The sequence below is a fragment of the Homarus americanus genome, unplaced genomic scaffold (assembly GCF_018991925.1).
Source record: "Homarus americanus isolate GMGI-L3 unplaced genomic scaffold, GMGI_Hamer_2.0 scaffold50281, whole genome shotgun sequence".
Lineage (NCBI taxonomy): Eukaryota > Metazoa > Arthropoda > Malacostraca > Decapoda > Nephropidae > Homarus > Homarus americanus.
Genome location: NW_024742338.1, coordinates 3,152,245 through 3,172,190, shown reverse-complemented (window position 1 = coordinate 3,172,190; position 19,946 = coordinate 3,152,245). Strand labels below are relative to the sequence as shown.

The window sequence follows — 19,946 nt, the reverse complement described above, 5'->3', positions numbered from 1 at the left end:
GTTGTTACTTTTATTGACAGCAGGAGGACCATTTCTCTTCTTGTAAGTTAAGGTGTATACAGTCGACCCTCGTTAATTCGGACACCTTTAATCCGGATTTCGGATAATTCGGACAAAATCTGAACGAACTTGTAGGAATATTACCTACGCGGACCTTAAGCTAAAATTCTGGTCCACCCACTGCTGGGATAAAACACCAGCGTCTTTTTGGTTAAATGTAACATCACCACTAGTGTGGGGGGGGGAATGCAACTTTTAGCTTCAGACATGAAAAATATTTACCATTTACTGCCAGTAAACAATGGAAACGTAAAATATGTACCAATTAGTAATGAAAAGTTGTGCAATTTCTTCAGCAAATGAAGCTCACCAACTTACAATAGGCTAAATTACCTTACAACGTGTTTTCAGTAGTCTATGTTGAAGTTCTTAGCACAGGCTAACTTATCATATCATATACGGTATAACAGTTCTCATTGATCTACAAAAAATACCGGTAATAAAAACCTTTTTGATATTTCACACTTAATATAATACCCGGTAATCTACTTCAACCTCCTATTGTTTACAACGACGCATGACGCACCACCAGCTGTTGAGTATCAGCTAGACGGCACACGTGTTTTTCGAATCGTTTTCAGTTAAAAAACTGTTACATCACATGTACATTTTACCTTAACTGTGCCTGAATGAATATATTCTCGGAAATAAATAGTAGTTTTGCTGAAACATGATGTATTTTAATGTAAAATAGGATAAAATACATGACGAAAACAAAAGATTTTACCTAACCTTCCGATGTTCAAGAGAAGTTACTCGTTTTTTTAATAGTTTTTGGTTAAAATATTGTTATATTACAATGGTATTCTATTCATACTGTGCTTGATATAATGCATTCACGGAAATGTAGTATTTTTGCTGAAATGATGTACGTATTACAGTGGAAAGTGGGATAAAATCGTGACGAAAACAATGACTTTCGCTTTCTTTTGTTCAAAAGATGTTACCGTAATCACTTTTCGATTGGTTTTCAGTTAAAAAACTGTTGTATTACAATAATATTCTATCCTAATTGACTTGAATAAATACTACGATACCATATTTCTGAATATTTTCATTAAAATCCATCCAAATCATTTTCCTTGTCATCATCTGCAGCATGAAACAGCTTCTCCCAGTCCTCTCCTTGAACAGGGCTTGAGGATACGTGTTTTTCGAATCGTTTTCAGTTAAAAAACTGTTACATCACACGTATATTTTACCTAAACTGCGCCTGAAAGAATATATTCTCGGAAATAAACAGTAGTTTTGCTGAAACGTGATGTATTTCAATGTAAAATAGGATAAAATACGTGACGAAAACAAAAGACTTTACCTAAGCTTCCGATGTTCTTGAGATGTTATTCGTTTTTTTACTAGTTTTCGGTTAAAATACTGTTATATTACAATGATATTCTATTCATACTGTGCTTGATATAATACATTCACGGAAATGTAATATTTTTGCTGAAATGACGTACGGGATAAAATCGTGACGAAAACAATGACTTTGAAATATAATGCAATATTAACCCCTAAATCGGTTAATTCGGACAATCGGCTAAAACTGACACCCTTCCCCCCTATTAGTCCGAATTAACGAGGGTCGACTGTACAACCGATGTGATAAGTGTGATGTTGAATAATAGTGAAAAATTGTGGGTTAAAGATGATGGCATACTCAAACATAGGTTTGAGTAAGTTGAAATCAATTAAATGATAGTGGTGAGGTAGATGTTCAACTTAACATTGAGAGATAATGTACCGAGATAGGAAACCCTCTTCGGAGTTAAGACGGCAGCTGGGTAATGAGAGTATTGGCAAGGTTTTATGCAGAAATAGGCCGAGATGGTATGGGCATTTGGTGAGAATGGAGACCCATTGGGTCAGGAGGTGGATATGCTTGATTGTGAAGGGGAGGGGAGTCAGGGATAGCCAAAATTGACCTGGGGAGAGGTTGGGAGAAATGACCAGATAAAAATCTGAGAAGAGAGGCTGCAAGAAACCATGGAGAGCTGCTACATTAATTGTGGAAGATGGTTGTAAACAGTGATGATGATTTCTTCCTCTTTTACAGTGTCCACAAACTGTATATTTCATGGTGTTGTTCATCAGTACAGCCTTACAGTTGTCTATCATATATTGTATTACTGTTTAAGAGCCTAAGATTTCTTTTGACATGTAAGTATAATATAATCTGCATCCTATCACATGCTCAAACAACTCCATTTTACGTAGACTATTGTTGTTGTATGTGTATATGCCAGTTTTTCTTGCAATAAGGAAGGGTTTAATACAAAATATGAGCCGAATTTGATTTAGTGTTGGCTCCTGCTGCAAGAGTAGTGCTCTGTGATATAAGATGAATTATATATGAGTGTATTTTTAATATAGGAGAAGGTAGCATAATGTATTGGTAGACAGGACAAGTATTCTGTAATTGTGTATAAATGAAGTAAATTGTTTTGCTGAACATTTTCAGTTTTGTGAGCAAGTTGTTGACTGCTGTGCTGACTCATCATCTTGGATGGGTGTCAACTGTTGCTCCTGGGGACCATGTAGTGTGTACACCTACTGCTGCTCAGGCATCATGGGTAAGCAGAAATATGAAATGTTGCATGGTAACTGGAACCAAGAACAAACCCATTCTCTTCATGTGCTGTCTTTCAGTCACTCTTTCTTCTGGAGCAGTTGTGTTCTTCTTTGGTGTTTCCCTTTCACAACAAAGCCACAAGCCATCTTTCTGGCTTATCCTTGTCATATCATATAAGCTGTCATCACTCATCTGCAGTATTGTAGATCTATCCCCCACATACAACTGTACTTAAGACTGTCCAGTCACATCACACACATTGCTGCCTCCTGGAAGTCCATCCCTGTCACTTCCAATTCATCCTTAGCCTCACCCTTCCTGACCCTTCTATCATCCACCCTTGAATTTTACTTTTTGGCAATCATTTACTTCTTATTCTCTACTTGTTTATACTGTACCACCTAAGCAAACTCTGGTTAACTGTGTGATGGATTTTTTTCTTAGTCTTCCAAATTATCTCACTTCTGTGTTATTCTGTGCATCCTATTCATTCCACTGTACTGTATTGCTGCAATTTATTCACTTTGTTTCAAATTTTCTCTTTCCTAAGTGCAGACACCATGTTTTACACCCATAGAGTAATGTCAGGTGGGTGCTCTTTACAGCCTGTAGGTATCACTGATATGTAGTGTTAAACAACAATCTGTCTGCTCTGATTTAAATAATAAGATATTACTTTCAATCAAAAACCATTAGCAAACTTATTAGTGGGATAAAAAATAATTTCATTAGATGAATTCTAGCTAAATGGGATCCCTTATCTCATAGGATCCTGTGTTAAAACCTGAGAAGAGTTCCACCCCAAAAACCCATTATAAACTGAGATGTACTCCAGTCCAAAGAGTTTCAACCCCAAAACAAAATTAAACTTGAATATATGTTCTGTATACAGTACATTTTGTGGTGGCCAGAGGTGAAGAAAAACATTGCATGGCATTGTTGGTACAATATAAAAAATGAGTGTGAGTGCACTGGCTTCCACTGTCTCGCTGATAAAAAGCATAACTGTCATTAGCTACCATCACTTCCTGCCTCATATACAGTAATTAAGATATTTTTACAGAAAACATGATTTTCCTAAAGTATTCCTCTATGCTCATGGATTTATTAAAGTATAGTTTGATGCATTGTTGAAGCACTGTAGATAAAGCATGAAATAAATTTTGGCACTGACATTCATGCTTAAAGATACCACAGCTTTTTGCCACTTACTTATTGTTGGATTAGTTCTTTGTATACTTAAGATATTTTTATAGTACAGTAGCTAATTTTTGGGGATATTGTTTAAAAATTGTCGCTAAAAATGTGATGGTAATCACTAAAACATAGAAGAGACTGTTTATGTGTGCATATCTTTGTTTGTGTGTGTTTGTGCAGGTGCGTAATTCTTTGTTTTAGGAATTTTGGGATGCACACATACAGGACAGAATGATCATAAGCTTGTGTATCATTGAATGATAATATCCGTCCCCAGCCACATCAATTGGTTGTTATTATTCCCTCACTGGCTTCATCAGCTGGATATCTAATTAAAATACAGTACACCTGTATGTTGAAAGTTCTGTATATTGTTTGATTTCATAGATGGTAAAAGGACCAAGTGTAGTTTTAAAAGAAAAAAATAATCGCTAACTAGCGTGTTGAAGACAGGTGTACAGTAGTCTGTTTGTCTGGTCTTGAAGCAGTGGTCCCAGTGTTTATCTTGATTTCAGAGATGGCGTGTGTGTTTTTACATTTATGTGCCCTCCCCCTTAACACACACACTACAATAATTATCTTATTTGTTTTAGGTTGAGCGCCTTAACGAGTCCCATCCCTATAATGCTATTTGGGCGCAATTATGTGAATTAAATGGTGCAGTTGGATATCCCCCTCGAGCAGCTCGTACTCTCTTGGTTGGCTCAAACGCCTCCCTCCTTGCTCGGCTCCTCACTATCCTTTCCTACGTAATTCGCTGCTCACAGGTAACAAACATTTTAGCACTTATTTATTTATTTTAATGTAATTTTCTTCCATAAGCCTTTGGTGTATGTAGAATGTACATGGGTGTATGCATATATGTGCTGTAGTTTACACCTGGTGTATGTATGTAGAGTGTACACTGGGTGTATGTTTGTAGAGTATACACCAAGTGTATGCATGCAGTGTACACTGGGTGTATGCATGCAGAGTGTACACCAGGTGTATACATGCAGAGTGAGGGGTCATCCTCTCCTGCTTGTGTTGTTATGGAAATAATAAAATTATGTGGCACCATACTGTCCAGCTCTATATATATTGGCTCTATTTTTTCTTTTTTCTCAGGTTGTGGAACAAGACATTCAGTCCCACCATATGGGAAGTAACACATCTCCTGAACAACAACAACAACAACAACGTCCATGTTTTTCACGCACTTCTTCTGTCGCATCCATTGTTACCATTGTTGAGGGTGGAAGAAGAGACTCTCAGAAAGATTGTGTGAGGGATGCACAACAGCCACAGACACGACAGTTACAGAGGGAGTCCAGTATCAGACGAAGTTGGCGAACAAACCGGGATGGACGTAACAGCAGGCTTCTCCCTACAGAGTCCAGGGGAGATGGCACTGCTGAGATGACCATGAGGACAGCTAGTCACACTCAGGCTGAAGAACCTCAACGTGGGTCAGCGTGTGAACCAGATCCTGCAGCAGTAGGACAGCAGCCTCACAAAAAAGAAACAGATCAATCTTCAAAGTGGATGCTAAATGATGATGAAGAGATTGTAATTAGAGATGTTAAATATATTGAAAGTGTTTCGCGTAACAAAAATAACAAAAATCAGCAAAGTTTTGAGAATAAAGGCAATGACTTTTTATCTCCAGATGAAGCAACACTGTTAACACTATCACATGATGTTGGTAGAACTTTAACCTCTAGTAAGACCTCAACAAATCTAGCCTCTTTAGTAAGTGATAATGGCAGTGATTCAAATCTTTATTTTTCAAACTCTAGTGGTAGTGACAGTACTATTATCAAGAATGTGAAAGTAACCCCTGAACGTTTGTATCCAACACTGCATGAGCTAGATGACCATAGAGAAACTTTTGGGCCAGTCATATTAGAACCAGAAATAATTGCTGAAAAAGTACATAAACTTTTCAGAGTATCTAAGTGTAGTGGATCTCAGAAGAAAGATCAGTCTGTGTCTCAGGAAGCTGACCAGCTCAGGACAAAGGTATCACTTGATAAGTCACAACCTGTGAGTAGTGTTAATTCTTTGCCTCGGACCAAAAAGTCACAGGCCTTGGGTTATGGTTTTCATTGTAGTGATGTGGGTTTGAATCACTCCACAGAAATGGATTTTGTTGATAATGACCAAAATGGAAGTAGTAATAGTGTAAAATTTTATGGTACTAGAACCAGTGAAAAAATATCTCTAGATGAAGTTACTGTGCCAGCAACAGATATTCACCCTGAGATAGAAGTAGGAGGAAAAGTTTTATATTTATTAGAAGAGAGAGATGTTCATGATGGAGTAAAGGACTCCATGGAAATGACACCAAAAGTTAACTTGCCAGTTAAGTGTGAAGCAGCCTTCCCTCATGTTTCAAAGAACAGTAATGTTGCCACTGCCATAGGGTTTGAAGGGATAGTTGCTGCCGGTAAAGAAAAAAATTATTTCGGGGTGTCTAAAGTAGCCGGAGTATGTTGTTTACCATCGCCACTTGACACAAGAAAAATAGTCAGAACCAGGAATGTTGGACGCGATTCTGCCCGAGACCTGACCAAACTTGAGAGAGAGATGGTAATCTACCCTTCCCTGAGTGATTTCAAGCAGGATCCTAAATTGGGTGAAAGTAATACCATTACCAATATGAAAGTAGTCACTAAAACACACAGAAGACATCACAGTGATCCAACCAATGGTGTATTTGCCTCAAAAGTGCTTTACCATCAGAAAGCTGAACCTTTAAAAGGGGTTGTGGAGGAACAGGCAGCAGACCACAAAGAACCTGCAACAGTTAAAAAATCATTGAAACCCATTGATAGTGAAAGGAAACATGATATACAAAAACCATTGCCGGAAGCTGTAAAGGGTGAATCTTGCATATGTAGCAGACAACAGTCTCATAGCACCTGTGGTTCAATGTGTGCTGATAGTTTTGATTCATCTCTGAAGAAAGATTCTACAAGTGAAGTGTTGAAAGAAGTAAATGTTGCTTGTGTTACTGAGCAGTCGACCAATATCCAAATGCCCAGGTAAGTCATTATCACAGTACAGATTCAAATGACGACTCAAAAAATAAAAACATTAATATAGGGATTAGGAAGTAGAGATTAGAGAATTTGTATCCCAGCTTGTGTGATTTAAGATTGCCAAACTTGAGATCTCTTCTTTAACAGTTGTACGCTACTAACGGTATATTTTGTCTTATGGGGATATCTACAAACATTCACAGAGCTCTGCAATGTCATAGCTGCGTGAATGCAAGTGGGAATTACATTAAATAGGACATAGATATCTTGATCTTAAGTTTCTCATTTAACTCAGTGGATGAAGAGCAAGTGTACTGAACATTACTTTCCTCTATAAGCTGTTTTGGCCGTTAAACCTAATTATGAATAGACCTAATAAACTAAGTTATTTTTGATGGCATATGTTAAAAGAGTCTAGTACTGTATGATGTAATATATTCCCACAGTTCTACACAATTTTAGTACCCTGGTTATATATATCTAGTCATTACATGTTAGTTGAAGCCTTTTGTCTTAAAAGTATCATAGAAGTATTGCCGAATTTTTTGTGTGCAGTATAGCCTTTTTACTGGTGAAACTGTTATTTTATTGTCACCCATTATGGTTCATGTACCATTAAAATATTTCTGTGACAGGTGTGCTTGTGTGACTCACAATAGTGCACCCGGGGGATCACCTTCAGGGAGCAGCAGTGTTATGTGTCTGGCAGGCTCCTTACTCGGGGGTGTAATGGACCACTATTCCTCAGTGTTTGTGGTCCATGCCACCACTCAGACTCTCCACTGGGAGGATGCACTTCGACAAGATCTCTCGGCTGCGGCTCAACGCTCCACTCTTGATCAGCAGGTCGCCGAAGCTGTGGCAGTTGTGGCTGACACAGACACTTGGTATATATTTATTACTTTTGTTTTCCTCTAGATAATTGTATTACAGAAGGTGTATAAAGCTTTTAGTGATATAGAAAATTAAATTACAGTACAGTATAGTGCAAAGTTTGAGGTAAGTATGGAGGAGGTTATCTTGGTTATTGATTATTATGTATGATGATGGAGTGTTGATGGCAGATTTATTTAATTCAATACAAAGGTCTATAAACAAGACTTAGCACTGTTGGTTAATGCAGAGGATATTACCATCAAATATTCTCACGAGTTGTAGATTCTGGTAAATAGTAGTAGCACAACAGGTCAAGACCCTTTTCCCATCTACATCATCAAAGATATACAGTACTGTAGTTATGTCTTTCATTTGTGAACAATGATAGTCTTTACACAAAATACTTAGGCAACCATTGAAACCTTGTTTGCTTAGAACTTTTTCATAATTGTTATCATGTTTAAAACATTTTCAGAATATATTGGTCTATTAACATTTGTTGCTATATGACTTTGGAATGATTTGACAAATTGTCATCTTTTGTTTTTACTGTTATACATTAACCTGGGTGTTAGGTTAGCTACTGTAAGTGTCTCATTTAAGAAAACTTTATTGGTACACCAGGGAAGTGCAGGTGATGTCATCTCACTCATACGTTGTGGAACGTAGTGGCTCGAGTGGTCAAGTGGGTCTGAGAGTGGGCATGTCTCCCCTAGTGTCAGCCATCACAGATTCTTTGCTGGACCTCACTCGCTTGGATGTCGACCCCCAATTTGTAAGTACCCAGCATTGATGCATCTTTATACAGTAATTTAAATTTTTACAGTAGAATCACTAAATTTAATTAGTCTTGGGACTGATAGGCTGGTGAAGTAAGTAATGTTGAGAGCTAATTAGTGACTTAACATAGCTGCAATGGACCTTAGCACCATGAACTCAAAATTCTGTATCAGGGATGTACACAAACTCCAGAAAGTTTCTTTACGACTCTGTGCTAGAAAATATGACATAACGGACGAAGGATTTTGATAACCCTACCGAGACAACAGGTGTTCGTGGTGTTCATTTTGAAATTCATCAGGCCTATCCATAAAGATACCTAGAACACAGATCATTACATACATAAAACACTGATATGAAAAAGGCATCACTACCCTAACAGCCCACATAACCGGGTAGACAGCATAATAAAAGGTTTACGTATGAATTAAATTGAGGATGAATCCACCTAAGAAATGGTTAAAGACCTGAATATACAGGCAAAGAAGCCTGCATCCATAATATAGAACCTGATTAGAAAAATAGAATATCCTTGATATGGATTTTGTTTTATTAATATAAATTTGTTGGGAGGATAATGTGGGCTTCCCAAATTAAATGTTCATTGGGTGTCCAGAGTGTATCTTTGATTAGGTCATATACTGTGTTTTTACAGTATATACACTGTACTGTATAGTTATAGGGTAGTTGATATATGTGGTATGTGGAGAATAGGTCACTGATATATAGGCACTGCTAGTTAATCCTATTCAACGGAGGGTTGAGAAGATAAGATACTAAGGATTATACTTCTCTGTAGTAGTTGTTTTAAGTACTCATATACTTATTACTGTACCTATCATTACTTTCGTGGCATACTAGTAAACTCTTTCATGTGTACTGTAATGTTAATCAAAGGCAAATTAAAATGTAACTATTGAATGAATGCTTTCTTGTATTTCTTGATTATTGAAATTGTTGAAATGTTGAATAAAATTTCTCCTCACAGATCATGCAGCACCTGGAAGAACGCTTGTGTGAATTGTACCTGAAGTCACAGTTGTTGGCCGAGTACTTACTGGGTGGAGCTGGTGTTTCTCTTGCAGGATCAGAAGCAGGTCTTGGACCCTACCATTTACCAGAGTTAACTCGAGCATTAGGTTTAGACCTTAATGATTTGCCACTCTTGCTGGCAGTTGCCTCAACACATACACCGGCCCTCACACGCATGTTTGGCCTGACAATTAGATGAGTAATGTGCAAGTGAAATTTCTTCAAAATCTTTAAGATGGAAAAATGGGAAGGGTATAGAATGATGATTAGTATCAGAAAGTTAGATATTAATAATTGACAATAATTACTGGCAGTTGCACACATAATGAATTGGAAAGTGTGTTGTGTAACTGTATGGAAACATAAAGTTCTTCATTGAAGGTTACCATGACCTTCACACACATTAATGCCAACATATGAAAGTTCAATATAAATGCAGTACCCAACCTACTTTTATCACTATGCCAGCCTTGAAAATGCCCCAGCTGACATGTGTCTGTTATATTCTGCTATAACAATTAGGTAAGCAAAATTAATATATTAAATGGTAATTATTAAGTATACAAAGTCTGCTTAATCAACTTATTGACTACAAATTCTCTACAATAAGCTTAAATTATAAGATTTAAAAATTTATTAACTTACCTTAACCCAGCACAGTGAGACCTCGTTAACCTTCCATAACCCAACAGCTCTTAGTCACCTTTTCTAACCCAACACAGCCAGACCTTATTAAACTTCCCTAACCCAACACAGCCAGACCTTATTAAACTTCCCTAACCCAACACAGCCAGACCTTATTAAACTTCCCTAACCCAACACAGCCAGACCTTATTAAACTTCTTTAACTCAACTAAACACAATGCAACCAAAAATAAAATGGTAAAAGTAGACATTTATGTTGGGTAGGTTCATGTTTTCTGCTTTCTAACATAAACAAACATTCCCTTTGTCCAGCCCAATGGTTTAATGTTTCTCCTAGATTTCATTAAGATAAAAAAGTGCTAAAAGGGGAGAGAATTTATGTTTTTAGATGAAAATTAAAACGATTTATCTGTAACATAATTTTGGACAAATAATTTTATTAATCAGACATAGACATACTTGAATATTACCAATTAAAGTTATATTACAAAAGAGTTTGTGTACTGTATACGTATGGGTATTAAAGGAGTTTATTGTTGCCGCTTGAGGTCTTCACTGTTACACCATGTACTGTAGTGGAGGTAGGTGAGGATGGTGCAGGTAGTCTTGATACAGGTGGGTCACTGAACCTATGTCATACAGTCTTGTGCCAAACTCTATTCAGTAAGTAACTATTTAAACTTAAACTTGACTGTAATATATAAATGTTTTATGTGACTAAAATGAAACTAAGCATTTATTTATGCTTCAGCTGTAAGAACATCAATAGAAAATACGTAAGTAACCTCTCCGACAAGATTGTCATTGTGGTTTACTTTAAGTAAACTTGTGGAAAAGTACTCGTGGAGGAGCAAGAATGCGAGGGAGAGAGAATAGTTCATTAAACTATTATGTATAAGACATTATTATGGTCATATTAGTTATGCCTAATGTCTAGGTATTAAGGGAAGATTTATCTCAGGAAGTTGTAATTTACATGACTGGCAGGACTCACATTACTTCCAGCCATTATTTAGATATAGATTTTATTTCAAGTAAACATTTAATTTTCCCAGTGAGAGATGGATAGCTATAGTGATAGTGTGACTTGGATAGTGGACTTTGAGTTAACTGTCATATATATTTCCTTATTTAATGATTCAAATTAATTATTCATTATTTAGTGAATTTATTGAGAAAAATTAACAAGGGTAGCAACTTGTTCTATGATAAATGTGGTCACAAACACTTTTACATTGAGGTTGAGGTCAATAGTCTTTGTTATTAAATTAATTTTTGAAGTAGTTTCTTCTTCAACACTTATATACATCATCAAAAACTTTCCTTCAATAACTAAATAAAACCTGTGTAAATCAGTTATCACCAGGGTCAGCCATGGGAGAGGCACTAACTTAATAACAACAAAATGCTTAAGAAATTGGCTTATAATTATCAGTAATAAAAACACACATACATCCACACATTGAGTACTCTTCTGTGGTGTAACACTATCACCATAATTGAATTTTGGCCGTTTCAGTAGCCGATCATTTTTCTGACTGGTTGAATTAAGTTTTACTGCTCTCTTTATACTGTATCATTGTAATGTGGCAGCACCTACCGAGTCACAGGTAACACTAGAGTAAATCCCTGTTATGACTCATTGTTTGAATGTTGTGTTAAATCCTGTATTACCGAATCATGTTGCCACCAGTGTTGCAACAACTCTCCTGGTTGTGGTATACCTGTGTACACAGGATACAAGCTGAAATGCAACTTGGAGCTAAGTCAATTATTATAAATTTTGCAATTCTTGATACATGGTACAGGTATTAGTAAATTGTTGACCACAGCCCATTACTTAGTAAAAGACAAGAGTCTAATGTTTAGGTAGGTAATGACTTGTGGTCCACCACTGTACAGTGTTCAGTTTTGCAATGTATCAGAGATAGGCAAGTTGTCTAAAGAACTGGCTTCCATGAAAAACTTCCTTCAAACTGTTTAAAAAGTGTTTCTTTACAACACAGGGTGGGTAGCTTCAATATAATGTACCAAAGTCCTGGAAACTTGTTAATACTGTACCATCGAGTAGAAAGGATGGGCAGAGAAATGTCTTCATTTGAAAGACTTGCACTATCACCCAAAGCAGTTAAAGTCTCCTGACAGGCTTTTTAGAACCAATTCTAACTTTGTCTCTGATTATTTTAAATTAAACTTTATTAGTTTTGTGCCAATGCTGCTACAATTATTCCTATTCTAAGAATGAGATGAAAAAGCCTCGCTAGCCATACCAAACTTATTAGACTTTTTTATGTTAAGGTCAAGGGGAAAAACTCCATTTCCATTACAAATGCATGTGCCTCAAATTGGACAATATTACATTACCAGTAGCTAGGAACTTACATAATGCATGGTATAAATCACTGTGAATCATGCTGGGTGATTAGGTTAAATATGGAAGGACAAATGTGACATTCCGATTAACTGTTCTTAATGTCATAACCTGAGAACCTTTGTCCACTCACAGTGAACACACCATAAGGAACTTACACTGTGTTTTATATGTACAGCACTATAGTACAGGTGTAAGCCTTGTTCACTTGTTTTTGGCTTATGTGTAGAAAAAATAAAGCTCTAGACTTTTTGTTACAAGACATTCTCGTGATGATGCGAGTCCCACTGCATAAAACTGGTCCTCAAATTCTAATAAACTAAAACTGCTGATAACACCAGAGTTTTTGGAAACAGCTCTTCAGTTATAGACCAATGCTTAATTTGAAATATCTGAACAATTTATGAAATGTTTTCTTGAGATGATTACTATATGTACTGTTTATTTTACATTTACATTGAATGAACTTTTAAAGTCTGATTCTGTAAGACTTTGTTTTTATCAAAATTAATATACTGTATTGATATTGGAAGATTTTACTGCATCTTGTGTTGTCACCAGTCACCATATAGATAACAGTTATTACAGTGGGATCGTGACTTACTTGATCAGCCGAGTCTATCAGGTGTCAATTGCATCATAGACTGGTAGAAACTATTAAAGCACATAACAATAAACTGTAGAAAAGATGAGTGTGACCAATACTGTACACTGGAAGGTTATTACTTTAAACTGTCATTGTGATAATTGATAAAATACAACTGGTGGTCTATTGATAATTATTGTCTCAATGGATGTGGCCAGTGTGATTAGTATAAATTGAAGGGCAATGTACAGTAATATCTCCGTTAGCCGGAATCCCTCAAACCCGGAACTCTCCGATAGCCGGAATGTAAATTTTCTAGGAAAATCGTTCCCAAAGCCGGATTTTTCCGGAAAATTTCGCCTTTGGGAACTATTTTCCAAGGGGAACATTTTCCGGAAAATTCTGAGAAAGTTTTCCCGAAAAAATTCTGGGGATAGGGGAGTTTTTCCGGGTTTGAGAGATGAAAATCAGGCTCATCTTCTGGAAATTCCGAGAAATTTTTTCCTTTACCCGGAAAATTCCGGGGATGAGGGATATTTTTCCGGGTTCGAGAGATGATTTACTGTAATGGGCAATTTCTGGAACTTCCAAGAAAATTTTTCCGTTACCCGGAAATTTCCGGGGATGGGGGATTTTTTCCGGATTTAAGAGAGTCGTCTCGTTACCAGGAAATCTCTCATTCTCGGAAGTGCTCTGCACAAATTGTTCCACCCAACGGAGATATCACCGTATTTATGCTATTTACGATTAATTGTGTTTGAAGTCTTCCATTTTTCAGGAGTATTATCCCATATTTGTGAAGTGATGTATTGCTCTCTAGTATGGAGTGTGCTAGGCTCAGGGATCAACAGAAATAGTCATATACAAGACTGTAATACATTTGTTAGACAATATGGTCACAAGGAGACTACATGTGAAGCCATTTCTCCAATACTATTTTTAGATAAAGCTGTGATATGGGCTGTGATTTTTCTCAAATTGTTATTGTACTTTTTGTATGTTAAATATGATATATGAGGTTGCAAATGTAAATAGAGTGTATAGTAGCTGTTTGATGCCTTTGCACATGAGGAAAATTAGGTAGACATGTTCATGGTCAAAGATGTACCTTGGAATTCTTACATTTGTTCTGTTGCATTATTGATATTGTATCGTGTACTTGATCATGTGACCCAGTATAATATTGTGGCCTTATTTTACTGTATCGTGTTTGTTCTGCTCCCTGTGTTAAAGTTTGTGGCAAACTTGTTAAAGTGCAGTTTTGCCTACTTAAAAGTTATTAATTTTTCTGTGTACTGTGTACCTGTACTGTATGTCCCTCATGTGCAAGTTGTTCAAAGGTGATCTTGATTATGCAAGTATCTGCAGCCTATACACAGATAATGAGAAATAACCTCAGTTTAATGTTGAGAGTTGGGGGGAAAATATGGTGTAAACCTCTACAATACATCCAATTGGTTAGTGTTTTACTTCGTTTTATCTCTTGTGGATATTGTCATTTTACTCAGATCAAATTGTCAAATATTCCTAGTGCATGTAGTTTCCAGGTATATTTAGCATGTGGTACAGTTCTATTTCATGTGACACATTACATACCAAACTAAAAAAAAAGTTTAACATATTTGATGTGTTATGCATAATCCCACTAATAATAATAATGGCCATGAAACATTTCGGTTAGCTTGAATAGTCTTCAATCTTCAACATTATGTGAACAATATGGCCATTCTGTAGCCTACTTGTCAGAATTCATGAGTTTAAGAACTGGACACTTCTTGCAAAATATATTTGGTTAATATTCATAATGTCACAAAGGTTTGAGATACTTCTGCCTCAAAACATGTAAGCTTAAGGGCATTTTTATAAATTTTATATTTTTATTAAACTAGTCAATAAAGATGTATTTAAATTGCTGTATAATTCATTCCTGTGATAAATTGTGTAGTGTATGTGTATCTTTCTTAGAATGACCATTATTTTATCCAGTTAATGTCATTATGTAGTCAGCTTCGGTATGTAGTCTCATTTGTATACAACCACTTTTTAAGTCATATTACCACTATCTGTTCACAACAGCCACATTACCAGTGCAAGACATCTTGACTTCATTGTTGTGTAATTTTCTGTCATGATTACCAAGTTTCCTCTCTGGTTAGTAGATTATATACTTTTCGGGAAAGTAGATTATCGACTTTTGGGGAAATATTACCTAATTTTCCAAAGTAGATTATCATAGAAAATGGGAAATTTGTATAACAGAAAATGGGAAATATCTAATTCTGGGAAAGTTGGTTATCTACTTATCATAGAAAATGGGAAATATCTACTTTCCGGGAAAGTTGGTTATCTACTTTTCTAAAAAGTAGATTATCTACTTTTTGGGAAAGTAGATATCGACTTTAAGGGAAAGTAGATATCGACTTTAAGGGAAAGTAGATATCGACTTTTGGGAAATATTACCTAATTTTCCGAAGTTGATTATGATAGAAAATGGGAAATTTGTATAACAGAAAATGGGAAATATCTACTTTCTGGGAAAGTTGGTTATCTACTTTCCTGAAAAGTAGAAAGATTTTCTACTTTTCGGGAAAGTAGATTATCGACTTTTCGGGGAAGTAGATTTTCGAGTTTTTGGGGAAATATTACCTAATTTTGCGAAGTAGATTATCATAGAAATTTGTATCATAAAAAATGAAAAGGAAAATATCTACTTTCCTGAAAAGTAGAAAGATTTTCTACTTTTCGGAAAGTAGATATCATTTGGATAGATTTTCAATTTTGGGAAATATTACCTAATTTTGCGAAGTAGATTATCATAGAAACGGGAAATTTGTATCATAAAAATGGAAATATCTACTTTCCGGGAAAGTTGGTTATCTACTTTCCCGAAAAGTAGATGAATTTTCTACTTTCGGGAAAGTAGATTATCGACTTTTCAAGAGTAGATTATCGATTTTTGAAATATTACCTAATTTTAAGTAGATTATCATAAAACGGGAAATTTATCATAAAAATGGGAAATATCTACTTTCGGGAAAGTTGGTTATCTACTTTCGAAAAGTAGATAGATTTTAAAGAAGTAGATTATCGACTTTTCAAGGAAGTAGATTATCGATTTTTGGGAAATATTACCTAATTTTGCGAAGTAGATTATCATAGAAACAGGAAATTTGTATCATAAAAATGAAATATCTACTTTCCGGGAAAGTTGGTTATCTACTGAAAATAGATATTCTACTTTTCAGAAGTAGATTATATTTCAGGAAGTAGATTTTCGACGTTTCGGGAAATATTACCTAATTTAGCGAAGTAGATTATCATAAAGGAATTGTATCATAAAAAATGAAATCTCTTTCCGGAAAGTTGGTTATCTACTTTCCTGAAAAGTAGATAGAATTTCTACTTTCGGGAAATAGATTATCGACTTTTCGAAGAATTTCGACTTTGGAAATATTACCTAATTTTGCAGTAGATTATCATAGAAAATGGGAAATTTGTTTCATAGAAAGTGGGAAATATCAACTTTCCGGGAAAGTTGGTTATCTACTTTCCTGAAAAGTAGATTATCTACTTTTCGGGAAAGTAGATTATCGACTATTCGGGGATGTAGATTATCGACTTTTTGGGAAATATTACCGAATTTTCCGAAGTAGATTATCATAGGAAACGGGAAATTTGTATCACAGAAATTGGGAAATATCTACTTTCCCGGAAAGTTGGTTATCTACTTTCCTGAAAAGTAGATTTTCTACTTTTCGGGAAAGTGGATTATCAACTTTTCGGGGAAGTAGATTTTCGAATTTTTGGGGAAATATTACCTAATTTTGCGAAGTAGATTATCATAGAAAACGGGAAATTTGTATCATAAAAAATGGGAAATATCTACTTTCCGGGAAAGTTGGTTATCTACTTTCCCGAAAAGTAGATAGATTTTCTGCTTTTCGGGAAAGTAGATTATCGATTTTTCGGGGGAATAGATTTTCGAATTTTGGGGGAAATATTACCTAATTTTGCGAAGTAGATTATCATAGAAAACGGGAAATTTGTATCACAAAAAATGGGAAATATATACTTTCCGGGAAAGTTGGTTATCTACTTTCGAAAAGTAGATAAATTTTCTACTTTTCGGGAAAGTAGATTATCGACTTTTCGGGAAGTAGATTTTTCGAATTTTGAAATATTACTGAATTTTGCGAAGTAGATTATCATAGAAAACAGGAAATTTGTATCATAAAACTTTGATATACTTTCCGGGAAAGTTGGTTATCTCCCGAAAAATATTCAACTTCTACTTTTCGGGAAAGTAGATTATCGGAAGCAGATTTTCGAAACTGGAAATATTACCTAATTTTGCGAAGTGATTATCATAGAAAGCAGGAAATTTGTATCATAAAATGGGAAATATCTACTTTCAGGGAAAGTTGGTTATCTACTTTCGAAAGTAGATAGATTTTTCTACTTTTCGGGAAAGTAGATTATCGACTTTTCGGGGAAGTAGATTTTCGAATTTTGGGGGAAATATTACCTAATTTTGCGAAGTAGATTATCATAAAAAACGGGAAATTTGTATCATAAAAAATGGGAAATATCTACTTTCCGGGAGAGTTGGTTATCTACTTTCAAGAAGTAGATTATCGATTTTTGAAATATTACTAATTTTGTGAAGTAGATTATCATAGAAAGGGAAATTTGTATCATAAAAATGGGAAATATCTACCAAGAAAGTTGGTTATCTACTTTCTGAAAAGTGAATGAATTTTCTACTTTTCGGGAAAGTAGATTATCGACTTTTCGGGAAATATCTACTTTCGAAAATAGTTATCATAAAACAGGAAATTTGTATCATAAAAAATGGGAAATATCTACTTTCCGGGAAAGTTGGTTAGATAACAACAATAGATATCATAAAACAGGAAATTTGTATCATAAATAAATATCTCTTGGGTGGTTATCTGGTTTCCCGAAAAGTAGATAGATTTTCTAATTTTCGGGAAATTAGATTATCGACTTTTTGGGGAAGTAGATTTTCGTATTTTCGGGGAAATATTACCTAATTTGGGGAAGTAGATTATCATAGAAAACGGGAAATTTGTATCATAAACAATGGGAAATATCTACTTTCCGGGAAAGTTGGTTAGATAACCAAATTTGCTGAAAATAGATTATCATAGAAAGCGGGAAATTTGTATCATAAAGAATGGGAAATATCTACTTTCCGCGAAAGTTGGCTAGATAACCAACTTTCCCGAAAATAGATTATCATAGAAAATGGGAAATTTGTATCATAAAAAATGGGAAATATCTACTTTCCGGGAAAGTTGGTTAGATAACCAACTTTCCCGAAAATAGATTATCATAGAAAACGGGAAATTTGTATCATAAAAAATGGGAAATATCCACTTTCCGGGAAAGTTGTTTAGATAACCAACTTTCCCGAAAATAGATTATCATAGAAAATGGGAAATTTGTATCATAAAAAATGGGAAATATCTACTCTCACGGAAAGTTGGTTATCTGGTTTCCTGAAAAGTAGATAGATTTTCTAATTTTCGGGAAATTAGATTATCGACTTTTTGGGGAAGTAGATTTTCATATTTTCGGGGAAATATTACCTAATTTTGGGAAGTAGATTATCATAGAAAACGGGAAATTTGTATCACAAAAAATGGGAAATATCTACTTTCCGGGAAAGTTGGTTAGATAACCAAATTTGCCGAAAATAGATTATCATAGAAAACGGGAAATTTGTATCATAAAAAATGGGAAATATCTACTTTCCGGGAAAGTTGGTTAGATAAACAAATTTGCCGAAAATAGATTATCATAGAAAACGGGAAATTTGTATCATAAAAAATGGGAAATATCTACTTTCCGCGAAAGTTGGTTAGATAAACAACTTTCCCGAAAATAGATTATCATAGAAAACGGGAAATTTGTATCATAAAAAATGGGAAATATCTACTTTCCGGGAAAGTTGGTTAGATAACCAAATTTGTCGAAAATAGATTATCATAGAAATCGGGAAATTTGTATCATAAAGAATGGGAAATATCTACTTTCCGCGAAAGTTGGTTAGATAACCAACTTTCTCGAAAATAGATTATCATAGAAAACGGGAAATTTGTATCATAAAAAATGGGAAATATCTACTTTCACGGAAAGTTGGTTATCTGGTTTCCCGAAAAGTAGATAGATTTTCTAATTTTCGGGAAATTAGATTACCGACTTTTTGGGGAAGTAGATTTTCGTATTTTCGGAGAAATATTACCTAATTTTGGGAAGTAGATTATCATAGAAAACGGGAAATTTGTATCACAAAAAATGGGAAATATCTACTTTTCGGGAAAGTTGGTTAGATAACCAAATTTGCCGAAAATAGATTATCATAGAAAGCGGGAAATTTGTATTATAAAGAATGGGAAATATCTACTTTCCGCGAAAGTTGGTTAGATAACCAACTTTCCCGAAAATAGATTATCATAGAAAACGGGAAATTTGTATCATAAAAAATGGGAAATATCTACTTTCCGTGAAAGTTGGTTAGATAACCAACTTTCCCGAAAATAGATTATCATAGAAAACGGGAAATTTGTATCTTAAAAAATGGGAAATATCTACTTTTCACGGAAGTTGGTTATCTGGTTTCGAAAAGTAGATAGATTTTCTAATTTACTGAAATTAGATTATCGACTTTGGAAATGGTACCATGACCTCGAAATATTACCTAATTTTTGGGAAGCGTTATCATAAAACAGGAAATTTATATCTAAAAATGAAATATCTACACTTTCAGGAAAGTTGGTT

General features: G+C 35.0%; 1 protein-coding gene across 1 annotated transcript in view; it reads left to right on the top strand.

The window, feature by feature from the left end:
- LOC121876739 overlaps positions 1–13,630 on the top strand; it is a 36,008-nt gene extending 22,378 nt beyond the window's left edge. Inside the window, exons 8-13 of the mRNA XM_042382100.1 lie at positions 2,522–2,633; positions 4,423–4,596; positions 4,937–6,855; positions 7,488–7,739; positions 8,353–8,503; positions 9,497–13,630. Of these exons, the coding sequence (XP_042238034.1) occupies positions 2,522–2,633; positions 4,423–4,596; positions 4,937–6,855; positions 7,488–7,739; positions 8,353–8,503; positions 9,497–9,739 (2,851 nt within the window). The 3' untranslated portion in view covers positions 9,740–13,630. The remainder of the gene's footprint in view (positions 1–2,521; positions 2,634–4,422; positions 4,597–4,936; positions 6,856–7,487; positions 7,740–8,352; positions 8,504–9,496) is intronic.
- Positions 13,631–19,946: the final 6,316 nt, after the last annotated feature.